This window comes from Stenella coeruleoalba (genome assembly GCF_951394435.1).
Source record: "Stenella coeruleoalba genome assembly, chromosome: 2".
In the NCBI taxonomy this organism is placed as follows: Eukaryota; Metazoa; Chordata; class Mammalia; order Artiodactyla; family Delphinidae; genus Stenella; species Stenella coeruleoalba.
Genome location: NC_137147.1, coordinates 164,271,353 through 164,286,603, shown reverse-complemented (window position 1 = coordinate 164,286,603; position 15,251 = coordinate 164,271,353). Strand labels below are relative to the sequence as shown.

Sequence of the window (15,251 nt, the reverse complement as noted above, 5' to 3'; positions counted from 1 at the left end):
GCTGGCATTCATAATAGATACTTAATTGTATTTCTGCCAATCCAGCTACAGTTGTTATTTCTTTAATAACCTTGTCAGCTTTTCCTCTTTGCCATGTACTTCCTCTCCATGCTAAGGGTATATCCAGACCAATGCAAGGCCTGAAAATGGAGCTAACTATTAATAGAAGAAACAGGTGTCTTCCTTAGCCGAGACTACTTAGGAATGTACCACCTACTGGTGTGGCCATCCAGAGCTTTGTGCCTGGAATATTTTGACTCTGGTAACATGCATGCAGGCGCATGAGACACGAAGTATCCATACTCACGAGAAATAGCACAGCTTGGTAAATTACACTTGAAACATTAGACATCCCACAACACAGCTATTCGACATTTAAAATTTCATTTAGTAGTAACTTGTTTTGTAAAATGACCATCTATCTTCCTTCCAGACCTAGAATTTAATATAATGATTTAATCACAAAAACCTTGGTGTTCAGAAATGTATTTTAGTTTCTTTGTGGAAGAGTTGAATTGTGTTCCCAAACTGGCAAACGTGTAAGTGTGCTTGGATTTATTCTTGGCATTGCCGTGTGCATGATTTAGATTAAATTCATCTGTGCTTATCAGATTGTGTTCACTTTTACACTGTTAATTTTTCTGTTAACCAGTTAAGAAGTCTGAGAACCTTTCACGTTCACAGGGTGATGGCTTTGTTCTTGGCTGGGGAGTAGGGCTCGATCTTTTCTTGCAGTTCATTGGGATTTCAAGGGCTCTCTTCTGCTGACCCTTGCTTCCCACAGAGAAAACACAGATAACCAGTTGTTAGTGAGCATCAACTATCCTAAAAATAAAACAGAATTGGCCACATGTGTTGCATGTGTCACTCCTAGTCCAGAATTGCAGCAGTGCTAACTGGCATTACAGTAACTGGCGATTAGACGTTCAACACAACTTTTGCTTATACATATTTGAATTACCTGTTTCAATGTAGGCTTTTTGATATGATGGGTACGCCAAAGGCAGTTATTCTCAAAGGAACACTCCAAAATAAAGCTGTTATCAGAGGGTATATTCTCTAGAGGAGTTCAATGATGTAGTAGCCACCCCCTCCCACCCTGAAAAGAAGGAGAAAGAAAGAAAATGTTGGCCATGTCCATTGTATTTTGGCAGGGTTATGTGTGAAAATGACTAACTCAGCTCCTCTGTTTGTTTGTGTGTGTTGCTTTGGCTGCTGGTCTGGCCTTTCTCTGGGCGTGTCTGCAGTGCTTTAAATCCTGGTTAGCAGATGCATCTCTCGCGTCCTTTCCATGACTTCAGCTGTGGTGTTCTCACATTTCTGGATTTAAGTTATCTGAATTATTGAGGGTTGTATTCTGTACCCTCTCTTCTCTCCTTCCTTAGTTTTCAGAAGCAGAGTCCCTTCTATTTTGGTTTATGAAAATGTGCATGATTTGTTTATTGTTATTCTTATCCATGTTGTTTTCTAGCCGACAAACTGTTGGCTTGCAGTCATGATTGATCTTGCTTTACTGAGATTTAGTCTTGAAGAATTAAAATCTCCAGTGCTGACACTGGTTTCTAAGGATTAATTTTTCTAATCATTTTTGATCAAATAAAGTTAACTCATTGTGATGGAATATGTGGCTTTTGGTGGACAAAAATAATTAAGAGAATTGAAAAGATCTGTAAATGTTTTTGTAGAAATTCCACTTGGGGATGTGGTCCTATCGTTTCGGTTACTGAAAATCTTGCTGGTCACTGTGACCATGGGACGTGTGCCCTAAGAAAACACCATTTACAACGGATGCCGGGCGAATTGTTGTGCTCTGCCGTCGTTCCTGCTGTCTTAGGCTAACCTCCCAATGAGGCATGTGCTCGGTTACGACTGTTGTGCGGCTCCGTGCGGACATCCCCAAGGACTGACCGGCAGTTGAGTCTGGGGGGCAGAGACTCACAAGCCGCTCTGGATTGTGCTGAGAGGTTGTTCCTGTTGTCATTTGCCTTGTGTTGGTTCCAGGGAAGCTGCCCGGGAGTGTCGCAGGAAGAAGAAAGAATATGTCAAATGTCTTGAAAACCGTGTGGCTGTGCTTGAAAACCAGAACAAGACTCTCATTGAGGAACTCAAGGCCCTCAAAGATCTTTACTGCCGTAAAGCAGAGTGACTTTGACTTGGGCCTTGTTTGCCCAGAGCTCTAATCAAGGCAGGAGATGCAGCAGTCTTACTAATTGCCATGTGGACTTGTGGAAGGGATGCTTGTGACCCTTCAGAACCCAGTTTGGCTTAGGGTTTGGAATCGCATTGGGAATGTTGTCCCAGGATTTGGAACACCACGATCACATTTACCAAGCTTACTTCAACCTCCCTGTCAGTAGCATGCATGTGAAAAAAAATGTTTTGTTTTTGCCCTTTTGCTTCTACTCTCTTATAGGGAAGCTGCTAAAGAATGTCGACGTCGAAAGAAAGAATATGTCAAATGTCTGGAGAGTCGAGTTGCAGTGCTGGAAGTTCAGAACAAGAAGCTCATAGAGGAACTGGAAACCTTGAAAGACATTTACTCTCCTAAAACAGATTAGTAGAAATATTAAACTATGAACTGATTGCAATATGTACAGTTGCTTTTGAAGGCAATACAATATAAAGCCAGCAAGAATTATGGCTTTTTTTTTCCCTTTATCATTCATCGTATTTTCTAATCTCTAACATTCCCAAACTGCTTCACTGTACGTAGTTAACTCTTAGCTGTAACTTCAATTTTTTAAAAGAGGCAAACTGTAAAAAAAAAAAAATTCTTAAAATGCAACATTTGTAAGGCTTGTTCCAGTGCCACATATTTGCAGTTCCCGATCTCTGTGTCATGAACAGTGTCCTATGCAATAAAAATTTTTTGCAGGTCTTTAAAAATCATTTTAGGAAAGGATGATCAAAGATAATGCATCCAGCAGTACAATAAAAGTAAACCACAAAAAATACCTCAGGAAAGAACTGAAAGAAAGAAAGAATTGAAAGAATCTAATGACATGCCTATGTGAAAATAATAGCCTATAAATGAATTTATGGCATTTGCAGATTTTTATATTGGTTGCTTTGTAAAGAAAATATTGTATTGCTGTCCTTGAATGCCATAGTTGAAGAGAGTTTTTAATAGAACCATGTTGGTTACACTTTGTAGTGTTTGGTGCTCATTTAACTATCTGAACATATACTACAGTTTTTACTCTTGTGTAACATAAAAGATCTTGCAGAAGTTTTTAGTGTCGGTTTGCTATTACATGATGAACATTAACGCAAATTTTAATATCTGTCCTGATTTAAAGGTTTAGGTTAGAATTGTATTTGCATACCGTCAAGGGGGTCCACTGCCGATTTCCACAGTGGGTCGTGATCTCCACAGTGTTCTTTCTGCCATCTCATCAGAAGCTCGGCCCCAGGGCTTTTACACAGAAGAGCAGCTATGAGAGGTTCAGCTGGTATGATGGAGTAGGCCTTTCTGCAGATGGTCTGGAAATCTCCTGCTGGTGGCCCTCTATTTTGAGTTTTGGCTAACAACCATAGGAGTTTTGCTTTTTGTGTTTTATAAATTTATTTATTTATTTTTGGCTGCGTTGGTCTTCGTTGCTGCGCACGGGCTTTCTCTAGTTGCAGCGAGCGGGGGCTACTCTTCATTGCGGTGCACGGGCTTCTCACTGCGGTGGCTTCTCTTGTTGTGGAGCACAGGCTCTAGGCACGTGGGCTTCAGTAGTTGTGGCTCACAGGCTTAGTTGCTCTGATACATGTGGGATCTTCCCAGACCAGGGCTCGAACCCGTGTCCCCTGCATTGGCAGGCAGATTCTTAACTACTGCGCCACCAGGGAAGTCCCAACCATAGGAGTTTTAAAGTAAAAACTAAAACAACCCAAAATTTTATTTTCCACTTCAAAACAGCTACTTTTAGGTCAAACATTTTTTAGTCTGCACATTCAGATGAAATTCATTACATGGGGTGATTACTGGTATCCACATTTCATCCTGCTTTTATAATAAAAAACTTCAAGGTATAAGCCCAAAGCCCTAACCACAAGATGCTCTGTCACCTCATTCTCCGGTGGGACATATGTTGAAGGCCTCCTGTGGGCTAGACTTGCTGCATTTTCTGCTGTGACTCCTGACCTGTTAAGGCTGCCCCTCCCCTAGTTTCAGTAGTGGAGCTGGTCATTGTGTGGAGCTGTGTGTTGTGGGGTAGAGAGCAGGAGGCCGTCGTGCAGAGTCTAAGTGCTATCCCCACACCGTCATCCCCTTCCCTTATCTGCAACTCCCAGGAGGTCGGGCGGGCATGCCGTTTGGGGCTTTCTCTAGAAATACTTATTCATCCTACAGAGTCTGAGCTCTGAATATCTTATATCTCAATTTTTGTCTTTTGTTCTACAGAGAAGTAAGATGAGGAAAGAAGACAAGAAAGAAAAGAGGAAAGGAAAACCCCAGGTTTCAGGTGAAGGAAAATGGTGCTTTGTACTCACACATTCATCGTTCACACAGTTCACTCATCCTTTCATTCAGTTTATCAGTCAGTCAGTTACTGTAAATGACGTGTGTTCAGAATGTGGACACCGAGAGGGCAACCCAGGGATGTCGAGGCAGGAGACGCTCTGTGTTAGAACTGGAGGAAGCTGTAGGCAAGGTCAGATGAACTCTTCCTGCAGGAGGCAGACTTGGAAGTGAGTGGTACTGCTGGGGGGTGGGGGCAGAGTGGTGCATCCAGATGGGGTACAGAGCAGGCACGCCCCAAAAGGAGCTGGAGTCAAGGAGATGGGGGAGGTGAAGTTAGGTCTCACCAGGGGTTGGTTTGGTGTAACAGAGAGCGTGCGTGCATATGTGTACCCCACTCTGTCGTCTCAGGGGAAGGAGATTGCATCTGACTACTTGGGGCCCTACATAGCTGATGTCCCCCCTTCTCCACGGTGGCTTAAACAGTGAGGAAATGTTATCACCTCACAAAACCCCAGGCGCAGAGGTGGGAGATTCAGTGTCTCAACCCGGCCTCACGACCGTTGGCTCCCTGTGTAGCTGGTCCCCCGATCCGGATATTGCTGCCCGGGTGCAGGCACCAGGGGGGCAGCTGGCAGCTCCTCTTCCGTTTGTCCTGTCTTAAGAGCAAAGGGAAACCTGCACAGAAGACCTTCAGCAGTAGACGCCCATCATACTCCTTCTGTAACTGCTCGCTGGCAAGGAGAGTGGAATTAAAAGCTCTGGATTACTAGTGAGGATTCAACCCCTGGGGTGGGGAGGGTTCCAGGCTTCTGCGAAGCATATGGCCAATCGGTGCAGAATAGAACTGGGTTCTGCAAGACCAGGGTGTGGGCAGCTGGCGGTGTCTGCCATACGGATGATGTTTGAGGCCGCGGCTGGTGGGGAGCTGGGAAAAGCTGTGTGACTCGGGGCTGGAGCCAGGCTGTCGGAGCCGCACGGGACTCCTCCAGATTCCGGCTCATCTGATTTGTCCCTGGAAGCAGACTTTTTGCTGCTAGATTAGCATGATTCGCTAGGTCTCCACCCAGCCTTAGCAGATGCTGCCTACAGCCTCCTGGTGGCCAGAGCGAGCCGTATGTTGGAAGCCGTGTGAACATGGCTCATCTTGTGCAACAGTGTTGCGCAGAGTCCAGAGCTGTCACTGCATCTGTGGCTTTTTTTTAATCCTAAGAGTTTCCGCATCTGGACTTCTGGAGATAGAAATTACTGATCCTGGGTCAGGGGATTAGACCACTTCTGCCCACAGCCCTGCAGTTATGGGGTGCACGGGGGAGGCACGTGAAGCTCGCCTTTCAGCTCACCAGCTCCCCGGAGGGAAGGTGTAACCTTTTAAAAATACAAATTGTGGACTTGCCTAGCGGTCCAGTGGTTAGGGCTCTGCGCTTCCATTGCGGGGGGCATGGGTTCCCTCCCTGGTTAGGGAACTAAGATCCCACGTGCTGCGGGGAGCGGCCATAAATAAATAAAAATACAAATTGTCTCTCTTTAGTTTTCAAAAATCAACATGTTAAAAAATAGTTTAATTTTTAATATTGGTAAGATGTACTTGAGGTTCAAAATTCAAACTAAAAAGTCTGTCTCCCATCCCTGGCTCCAAGCCACCCGGGAGGCAACCACTGTCACCAGTTTCCTTTTTGTGAAAGAGATTCACCTGTTTCCTTAGATTCCTGTCCCATCTTCAGGGCTGTGGGATGAGGAGTTTCTGGGAAGAGGCACAGGGAGTCAGCGTGTTCATTCCTTCAAGTCTACAAGTGACAAGGGGTCCAGGAGGAGGGGACCAGGGGCCCTGGCAACACTGGCCCTTTGCTGGCACTTCCTAGACTCTTCCGTTACGTCCTGAGTCCTGTGGATGCTCTAACCACGCAGTTGTCATCATCAGAAGTAATCGCTGCCGTTCACTGAATGCTTTCCCTGTGCCGGGCACCAAACCGTGCACCCTACGGGGCTTATCACACCTAATTCTCGTCAGTGTTGGTGCTTTTATCATCATCCCCATCTTGCAGATGAGGAAGCAGGCTTGGAGAAGGTAAGTAACTTGCCCAAGGTCACAAAGCTGTTAGGGCTCAGGGCCAAGAGCAAAGCCGGCAGGGAGCGAGGGAGCTGGGACCCAAAGCAGGAAGGTGGCCGGAGGGGGTGTGTGCTGGCCAGGTAGGTGGTTGGTGGAGACAGTTCTGTGGTCCAAGCGGGTGGACTTAAGAGCACCCGAACGTTTCCTGTTCTAACAGACAAAAGCAGGCATCCTTTCTCTCTGCTGTTTAAAATCCATGACGCCGATCAGGAGAAAATGATCCTGCAGTTTTAAGGACTAGCTGTTGGGATATCAATCAAAGCTACAGATGTACACATTGAAATCGAATCCTCAAGCTAAAAGAGGTCATAAAGGTATAACTTACTCCTTTAATTTTATAGGCAAGGAAACCAGATTTTAGGTTGATTTACTTAAATGTTTATAGTTATTGGGAATGGAGAGACTCAGAACTCTTAACTAGTGTAGTCATCTTTATATCCCCATGATGCCTCTCTTTTTCTATAAACTGGGTTTTCGACCAGCTTTTGGTGAAAGCATAGCTTTCTAGAAAACATTAGCTCTTGTTGTCCCTGAAACAACGGGAGGACGCTGGACCCAATGGGAGGATGCAGGACCCTGCTGGACCCATCGATTGCTGACACACGGCACAATGTCTCTAGAACAGCTGGCTCTTAATGAGGCTCGTGATGGGTCCTGTTTTTACTGTCTGGTGAGCTCTGGGAAGCACTGACATGGCAGACTAGTGTCGGGCTTGACTTGGGAATAAATTTTTAAATTCTTACCTTTTATTTATTCATTCATTCATTTATTTGTGGCTGTGCCGCTCGGCTGGTGGGATCTTAGTTCCCCAACCATGGATCAAACTGGGGCCCAAGGCAGTGAAAGCACTGAGTCCTAACCACTGGGGAATTCCCAAATTCTTCCCTTTCAAAACACAGTAACTATTGGTACACTTTTGAGGAAGTAAGTAGCCCAGATAAGGAGGCTCTTAATGAAAATATGATTTTTATTTATTTTATAATTTTTGGGCCATGCAGTTCCCTGACCAGGTATTGAACATGGAACCCCATCAGTGGAAGCGTGGAGTCCTAACCACTGGACTGCCAGGGAGTTCCCTGAAAGTGGGCTTTTTAGATAGAGGACAACATGAGTGTGCCCATGTGTCTATTTGTGTTTATCATTCCCTGTGTTGAGATTTGGTTCAGCAGCTCTGGACGTTCCTATCTCTGGCCAGTACCATGCCTGTTTCTGCAGACACTCATTTTGGAGAACACTGACCACGTGGTCTGGGTCAGGCCTTACCCCATCTCCCTCTAAGCCATGGTTGCCCTTGAGTGGCTGTTCCTAGCCTGCATTTATTGAGCACACAAGATGGTTTAATGCCACAGCCCTACATAGCGTATGTGCTGTTTCTGTAATTCCTTTTCTTTGAAATATTTTTAGTCTATGAAGACTCCAAAAACTCGTGGGTGGGCTCGTTCTCTGTCTAGCTGTGACCCGCCGAGGCAGCGCGGCAGCATGGGGACGGTAGCCTTGCCCCGCTACTGCAGCACTAGGGTGTCAGTTGGTCCCGCCCGGAACACTTCAGTTCTGCCCTGCAAGGATAGATATATTTAACAACTGATTGGTGTGTCCCTTTAATGTAAGAAAATGGAAACAGAACAGCCAGAGGAAACCTTTCCCAACACCGAAATCAATGGCGAATTTGGTAGTGCCCTGCTGAAGATATGGAAGAGGAACAAACTTTTGAAAGATCTAGAAACACTGATGAGATGGTTGAATTAGGCATTCTGCTTCAGAGCAAGAATGCTGGGGCAGTGATTGGAAAAGGAGGCAAGAATATTAAGGCTGTCCATACAGACTACAATGCCAGTGTTTCAGTCCCAGACAGCAGTGGCCCCGAGTGCATATTGAGTATCAGTTCTGATACTGAAACAATTGGAGAAATTCTGAAGAAAATCATCCCTACCTTGGAAGAGGGCCTGCGGTTGCCATCACCCACTGCAACCAGCCAGCTCCCGCTCGAATCTGATGCTGTGGAATGCTTGAATTACCAACACTATAAAGGAAGTGACTTTGACTGCGAATTGAGACTGTTGATTCATCAGAGTCTGGCTGGAGGAATTATGGGGCTCTAAGGCGCTAAAATCAAAGAACTTCGAGGAACACTCAGACAACAATCAAGCTTTTCCAGGAACGTTGTCCTCAATCCACTGACAGAGTTGTTCTTATTGGAGGAAAGCCTGATAAGGTTGTAGAGTGCATAAAGATCATCCTTGATTTTATATCCGAGTCTCCCATCGAAGGACGTGCTCAGCCTTAGGATCCCAATTTTTACGATGAAACCTATGATTATGGTGGTTTTACAATGATGTTTGATGACGGCCGTGAACGTCCCATGGGATTTCCCATGCCGGGTAGAGGCGGTTTTGACAGAAGGCCTCCTGGTCGGGGTGGGCGTCCCATGCCTCCATCCAGAAGAGATTGTGATGATAAGAGCCCTCGCCAAGGACCTCCTCCACCTCCTCCTGGACGAGGGGGCCGGGGTGGTGGCAGAGCTCAGAATCTTCTTCTTCCTCCACCACCACCACCTAGAGGAGGAGAGCTAATGGCCTATGACAGAAGAGGGAGACGTGGAGACCGTTATGATGGCATGGTTGGTTTCAGTGCTGATGAAACCGGCGACTCTGAAGTAGATACCTGGAGCCCATCAGAGCGGCAGATGGCTTATAAACCACAGGGTGGCTCTGGATATGATTATCCCTATGCAGGGGGTCGTGGCTCATATGGTGATCTTGGTGGACCTATTATTGCTACACAAGTAACTATTCCCAAAGACCTGGCTGGATCTATTATTGGCAAAGGTGGTCAGTGGATTAAACAGATCTGTCATGAGTTGGGAGCTTCGATCAAAACTGATGAGCCTTTAGAAGGGTCCGAAGATCGGATTGTTACCATTACAGGAAAGAACACGGGACTAGATACAGAATGCACAGTATTTGCTGAGCAGAACAGTGTGAAACAGTATGCAGATGTTGAAGCATTCTAATGCAAGATATATTTTCTTTTTTATAGTGTGAAGCAGTATTCTGGAAAGTTTTTCTAAGACTAGTGAAGAACTGAAGGAGTCCTACATTTTTTTTTTTTATCAGCTTCTGTTTAAAAAGCCAACATTCCTCTGCTTCATAGGTGTTCTGCATTTGAGGTGTAGTGAAATCTTTGCTGTTCACCAGATGTAATGTTTTAGTTCCTTACGAACAGCATTGGGGGTTGGGGGCGGGTGTGCAAAAACATTGAAATTTTGAAACAGCAGAGGAGTGAGTGAATTTTAATTTTTGTTCATTGTTGGTGGTTTAAAAAAAAAATCCCCCCATGTAATTATTGTGAACGCTTTGCTTTGTGGACACTGTAACATTTGGGGGGGTGGGATAGGGAGGAAAAGTAACAATAGTCCGTATGTCCCTGGCATCTATTCAGAGCAGTGTGCAGAATGTAATGCTCTTTTGTAAGAAACGTTTTATGATTTTTTTTTTTTTTTTCTGTGCAGTACGCGGGCCTCTCACTGTTGTGGCCTCTCCCGTTGCGGAGCACAGGCTCCGGACGCGCAGGCTCAGCGGCCATGGCTCACGGGCCCAGCTGCTCCGCGGCATGTGGGAACTTTCCGGACCGGGGCACGAACCCGTGTCCCCTGCATCGGCAGGCGGACTCTCAACCACTGCGCCACCAGGGAAGCCCCCGTTTTATGATTTTTAAAGTAAATTTAGTGAACGTAAAAACAAAAACAAAACCTCATGGGTGATATTTTCTGCCATGGACTCTCCAAGTCCAAAGCCCGAGGAAGGTAGGGGGGTAAAAGGAGTTTTCTCTGATCTAGTTTAGTAAATTATGTGCATAGTAACTCTGGGAGGTCTTGGGTAAACTGTTATGGGGGAGGGGCAATAATTTGACAAGATTTGGAACCCTATGACTATAGGTTTTCCCCAGGAGTATACAGGTACACAGTTACTTGCAAATACAACGAGCTATTTGGTATAGGAACCTTATAAATTAGTTCTAAGTCGTATATTTTTAGCAAATAAATGACTAAGATGAATCAATCACGTATCGGTAAATTGCCAATTTTGCTTATAATTAGTTACTTTAGGTGGTTAAAATATAATGGAAAATGAGACCAAGGTCAAAGAATTCTGCTCACCGTCCTACCTATGGGTGTCACTCAGCCCTGGCGGTGGATGGCATTTTATCAATAGTTCTCATCTTAACCTGTTATCAGACTGTCGGCCTCGTGAGGATCAGCTGAGCATGATCACGTCACTGAAGTTACTGACAATACTGGGAAAATAAGTGTTTCATTCACTGAGGGAGAGCAGTGATGTTTCAGTAGTTAAAATACTAAATATCATATGATATCGCTTATATGTGGAATCTAAAAAAAATGGTACAAATGAACTTATTTACAAAACAGAAATAGAGTCACAGATGTAGAAAACAAACTTATGGTTACCGGGGGGAAAGGGGAGGAGGGATAAACTGGGAGATTGGGATTGACATATACACACTACCATATATAAAATAGAGGGCTTCCCTGGCGGTACAATGGTTAAGAATCCGCCTGACATGGGTTCAAGCCCTGGTCCAGGAAGGTCCCACATGCTGCGGAGCAACTAAGCTCGTGCACCACAACTACTGAGCCTGCACTCTAGAGCCCATGAGCCACAACTACTGAGCCCGCATGGCACAACTACTGAAGCCCACATGCCTAGAGCCTGTGCTCTGCAACAAGAGAAGCCACCACAATGAGAAGCCCGTGCACTGCAACGAAGAGTAGCCCCCGCTCGCCGCAACTAGAGAAAGCCCGCGCACAGCAAGGAAGACCTAACACAGCCAAAAATAATAAATAAATTTATTTAAAAAAATAAAAAGTAAAAAAAATAAAATAATCAACAAGGACCTACTGTATAGCACAGGGAACTATATTCAATATCTTATAATAACCTATAGTAGAAGAGAATCTGAAAAGTATATATATAAAACTGAATCACTTTGCTGTACAGCACAAATTAACACAACATTGTAAATCACTATACTCCAATAAAAATTAAAAACAAACAAACAAACAAATACTATATCCTGTTAGATGCTGAGGTCAGCATTTGTCTTGTTATCTTAACTTGAAAGATGAAGAAAATGTGACTGGAGATGGAGGCACTGATGATATTTGGGATCTCTTAGAGGTTAGATTAGTGACACGAATTAATGATATTGAAGTTGTCTGCCTTTGAACGGTTTCAATTCAGGGACTCTGATATATGAAATTATGAGTAATAAGAGAATGTTAGAAATCACAAATTTTAGAACATTAATCCATTTCATTGTTTGTTTAAGAATGCACATTTTACTATCCTTTTCGTCACTTAACCAGCCAGTGTTAAAACACATTTGATTTTCCACGGAGGTTGCAGCTTTTAGACAGTGTGATTTTTTTGCAGGCATGTATAGCTCTGTATTATTTACAAGCTTTCTTTTATCCTTTTATTGAGATGCCTGAATTGGTATTTCCCAGCTGGACTTCGCTGGAGTTTAGACCTTGAAGGGCAGAACGCAAATCTACTTTATCAAGGGTACATAACCTGCCTAACTCGTTCATTTTTGCAGTCAAGAAACATGGCTTACTTCATTAAACGCTGGTGCTCTTGCTCCAGAAATACTCATAGGATTGCAGCAGTTTGGTGGGGGGACAAGGGGGGCAGTCCGCAGACCAGTGTGGGTTCCCAGAGCACCCAGCATGGTGATGAAGGGCGAGGAAGCCTGGGCTGCAGTGTGGACTCTGCAGAGCGGCCGGGTCACCTCCCACCCACCCGGGCAGGCCTCAGCCACCAGAGCACAGGAGGACTTATGTGCAGCGTTTTAGACAGAAGGCTTTTTTTTTTTAATATTTATTTTTTTATTTTTGGCTGCGTTGGGTCTTTGTTGCTGTGCACAGCTTTTTCTAGTTGCGGCAAATGGGGGCTACTCTTGTTGCGGTGCGCGGGCTCTAGGCATGCGGGCTTCAGTAGTTGTGGTGCGCAGGCTCAGTAGTTGTGGCTCACGGGCTCTAGAGCGCAGGCTCAATAGTTGTGGTGCACGGGCTTAGTTGCTCTGCGGCATGTGGGATCTTCCCGGACCAGGGCTCGAACCCGTGTCTCCTGCATTGGCAGGCGGCTTCTTAACCACTGCACCACCAGGGAAGCCCCAGACAGAAGGCATTTTCACTGTAACTCATCACTCGAATACTTTCTGCACTGCGCTTTCACTGCCGAGGGCGAGGGTTCAATCCCTGGTTGGGGAAATAGGATACCACAAGCCGCACGGTGCAGCCAAAAAAAAAAAAGAATTCTCTCCTAGTTTTTATGAAATTCTCAAATTACAAATGATACTTTACCATTCTTTACATCACAGGAAGCAAAATAAAACCAAATCAGTTAACTGTAAATGGGCATGAACCATCTTAGTGGAGTGGTGGAAGTGTTCTAAATCTAGATTGTGGTGATGATTGCACAACCAGGTAAATTTGCTAAAAATCATTGAATTGTACACTTAAGAAGAACTGTGGTATGTGAATTACATCTCAGTAAAGTTACTCACAGAGCCCAAATTAGTTGCAGTGCATCATATGACCACAGAATGTCAGCAAAGATTTTTCCATAAACCTATCTCCAAGGGGGACATCATCAACCACGGCTGTGGCTGCTGCCCTTCACCACAGAAATTCCTCTGTCCTGGGTCTCAGGGGCTTGAAGTTACCAAACACCAGAGTCAGGTATTAGGAATAAGGAAATATTTTCAAATATTGGCTTATGCAAATCTACAATGATCGGAGCTATCAAATCGTTTAATCCATGATATATACAATTAAGTAAAACTCACACCACAATAATCTTCAATAAGCAAACTAGAAATTCAGTCCTATTGGAAATATTAAAGTCCTTTAAAACTAGTTTTGGACTAATTATACGTTCTAGTAAATATTATACAAACTTTAAAAAATTTTTTTTTCTTTTTTTCATTTTTTTGTTTTGTTTTATTTATTTATTTTAATTGGGCCATGTATCTTTTTTTTTTTTTTCCCCGTCCGCATGGCATGCAGGATCTTAGTTCCCCGACCAGGGATTGAACCCGTGCCGTCAGAGCATTTAGTATCCCAGACCTCACTGTCTCATGACTTTGATTTCAAAGCTTTCAAGTCAGGCAGTGGTTACTTTTAACAATTCATCCTGGGGGGAATTCCCTGGCCACCCAGTGGTTAGGACTCCATGCTGTCACTGCTGAGGGCCCGCGCTCCACCCCTGGTCGGGGAAATAACATCCCACAGGCCTTGTGGAGCGGCCAAAAATAAAAATAAATAAAAAGAAAAAAAAATTCATCCTGACTAAAAGAACTACAGCAACAAAACCAAAAGCAATGTTACGGATGATACAGCGTGTAGAATGAATAATGGCTGTCTGTTGTAATGGAGGACTCATGGCTGATACAGCTCTTCCACTAACTCCCTGGGTCACTTAACCAGCCCAACCTCTGTTCCTCTGCTTTGACCTTGGCATTTAGTGATACTGTGAAGAAAACGGCTGACCCTCAAATTTCTGAGAAGAGTAAATACAAGTAATATTTCATCAGACCCTATAGTTTCTTATCCCTGTGAGCACAGTTTCTACATTCTTGGTACTGAAGTCATTAACCCAAGAAAGCATCGTTCAGATTGCCTGTAACCGGAGTTCACGAGCGAAAGGGCCGTAATGAAGGCAGAGGCATCTACTTTGATCTGGTTCACCTAGGTTAAGATTTTGACACATTAAGACTTTATTTAGACGAATGTTACTTCACTTACACTTACTTATAAACATGCTCAAAATGTGACTGACTGAAAATTTTCCAGCTCACAAGTCTCCTCCCTTCTTCATCTTAACATAGCTGCACTAAGAGGAAGTATTGGCAGCCTAGAAGTGGCTGTGGTTTTCAGTGTTTTAGGAGGTTTACCTTCCCATAATCCGATTTACTGTTTTTAAGTTCTTGAAAGATATAAATTAGTAATGAGAGAGAGAGAGACTGTACTCCTTTTAGAAGATTTCTCCATGTTAATTAGTTATTTGAAAGGTTTTATTGATTACTTTCTTTAACTGAAAAGGAGTTCGATGGAAATTTTTAAATTGTACTTTTTAAATTTACATTTTTAATGTAAAATATAATAGCCATAAAAATCAAAGTTTAGTGACTTCCCTGGCGGTCCAATGGTTAAGACTCCAGGTTTCTACTGCAGGGGGCACAGGTTCAATCCCTGGTCAGGGAGCTAAGATCCTGTATGCCATGCGGCACGGGCAAAAAAAAAAAAGGATACATGGCTCAACTTAAATAAATAAAACAAAACAATGAAAAAAAGAAAAAAAGATTTTTTTAAAGTTTGTATAATGTTTACTAGAACGTATAATTAGTCCAAAACTAGTTTTAAAGGACTTTAATATTTCCAGTAGGACTGAATTTCTAGTTTGCTTATTGAAGATTATTGTGGTGTGAGTTTTACTTAATTGTATATATCATGGATTAAACGATTTGATAGCTCCGATCACTGTAGATTTGCATAAGCCAATATTTGAAAATATTTCCTTATTCCTAATACCTGACTCTGGTGTTTGGTAACTTCAAGCCCCTGAGACCCAGGACAGAGGAATTTCTGTGGTGAAGGGCAGCAGCCACAGCCGT

At 43.8% G+C, this 15,251-nt stretch overlaps 1 protein-coding gene and 1 pseudogene across 35 annotated transcripts in view; both read left to right on the top strand.

Moving 5' to 3' along the window:
- CREM (cAMP responsive element modulator) overlaps nt 1-15,251 on the top strand; it is a 93,468-nt gene that overhangs the window by 62,572 nt on the left and 15,645 nt on the right. For 10 of the 34 annotated variants that reach the window (XM_079911182.1, XM_079911170.1, XM_079911167.1 and 7 more), the window contains one exon: nt 1,686-2,115. The exons of 1 other annotated variant lie outside the window; for it this stretch is intronic. In XM_079911182.1, the coding sequence (XP_079767308.1) occupies nt 1,686-1,839 (154 nt within the window). In that variant the 3' untranslated portion in view covers nt 1,840-2,115. Of the gene's footprint in view, nt 1-1,685; nt 3,786-4,390; nt 4,734-6,152; nt 6,516-15,251 lie in introns of those variants that run through there. 23 more of the 34 variants (XM_079911183.1, XM_079911180.1, XM_079911172.1 and 20 more) reach the window with 13 other exon arrangements.
- On the top strand, nt 7,868-10,234 carry LOC307182692 (heterogeneous nuclear ribonucleoprotein K-like; annotated as a pseudogene). The gene has a single exon. The product of its transcript is annotated as a heterogeneous nuclear ribonucleoprotein K-like (transcript).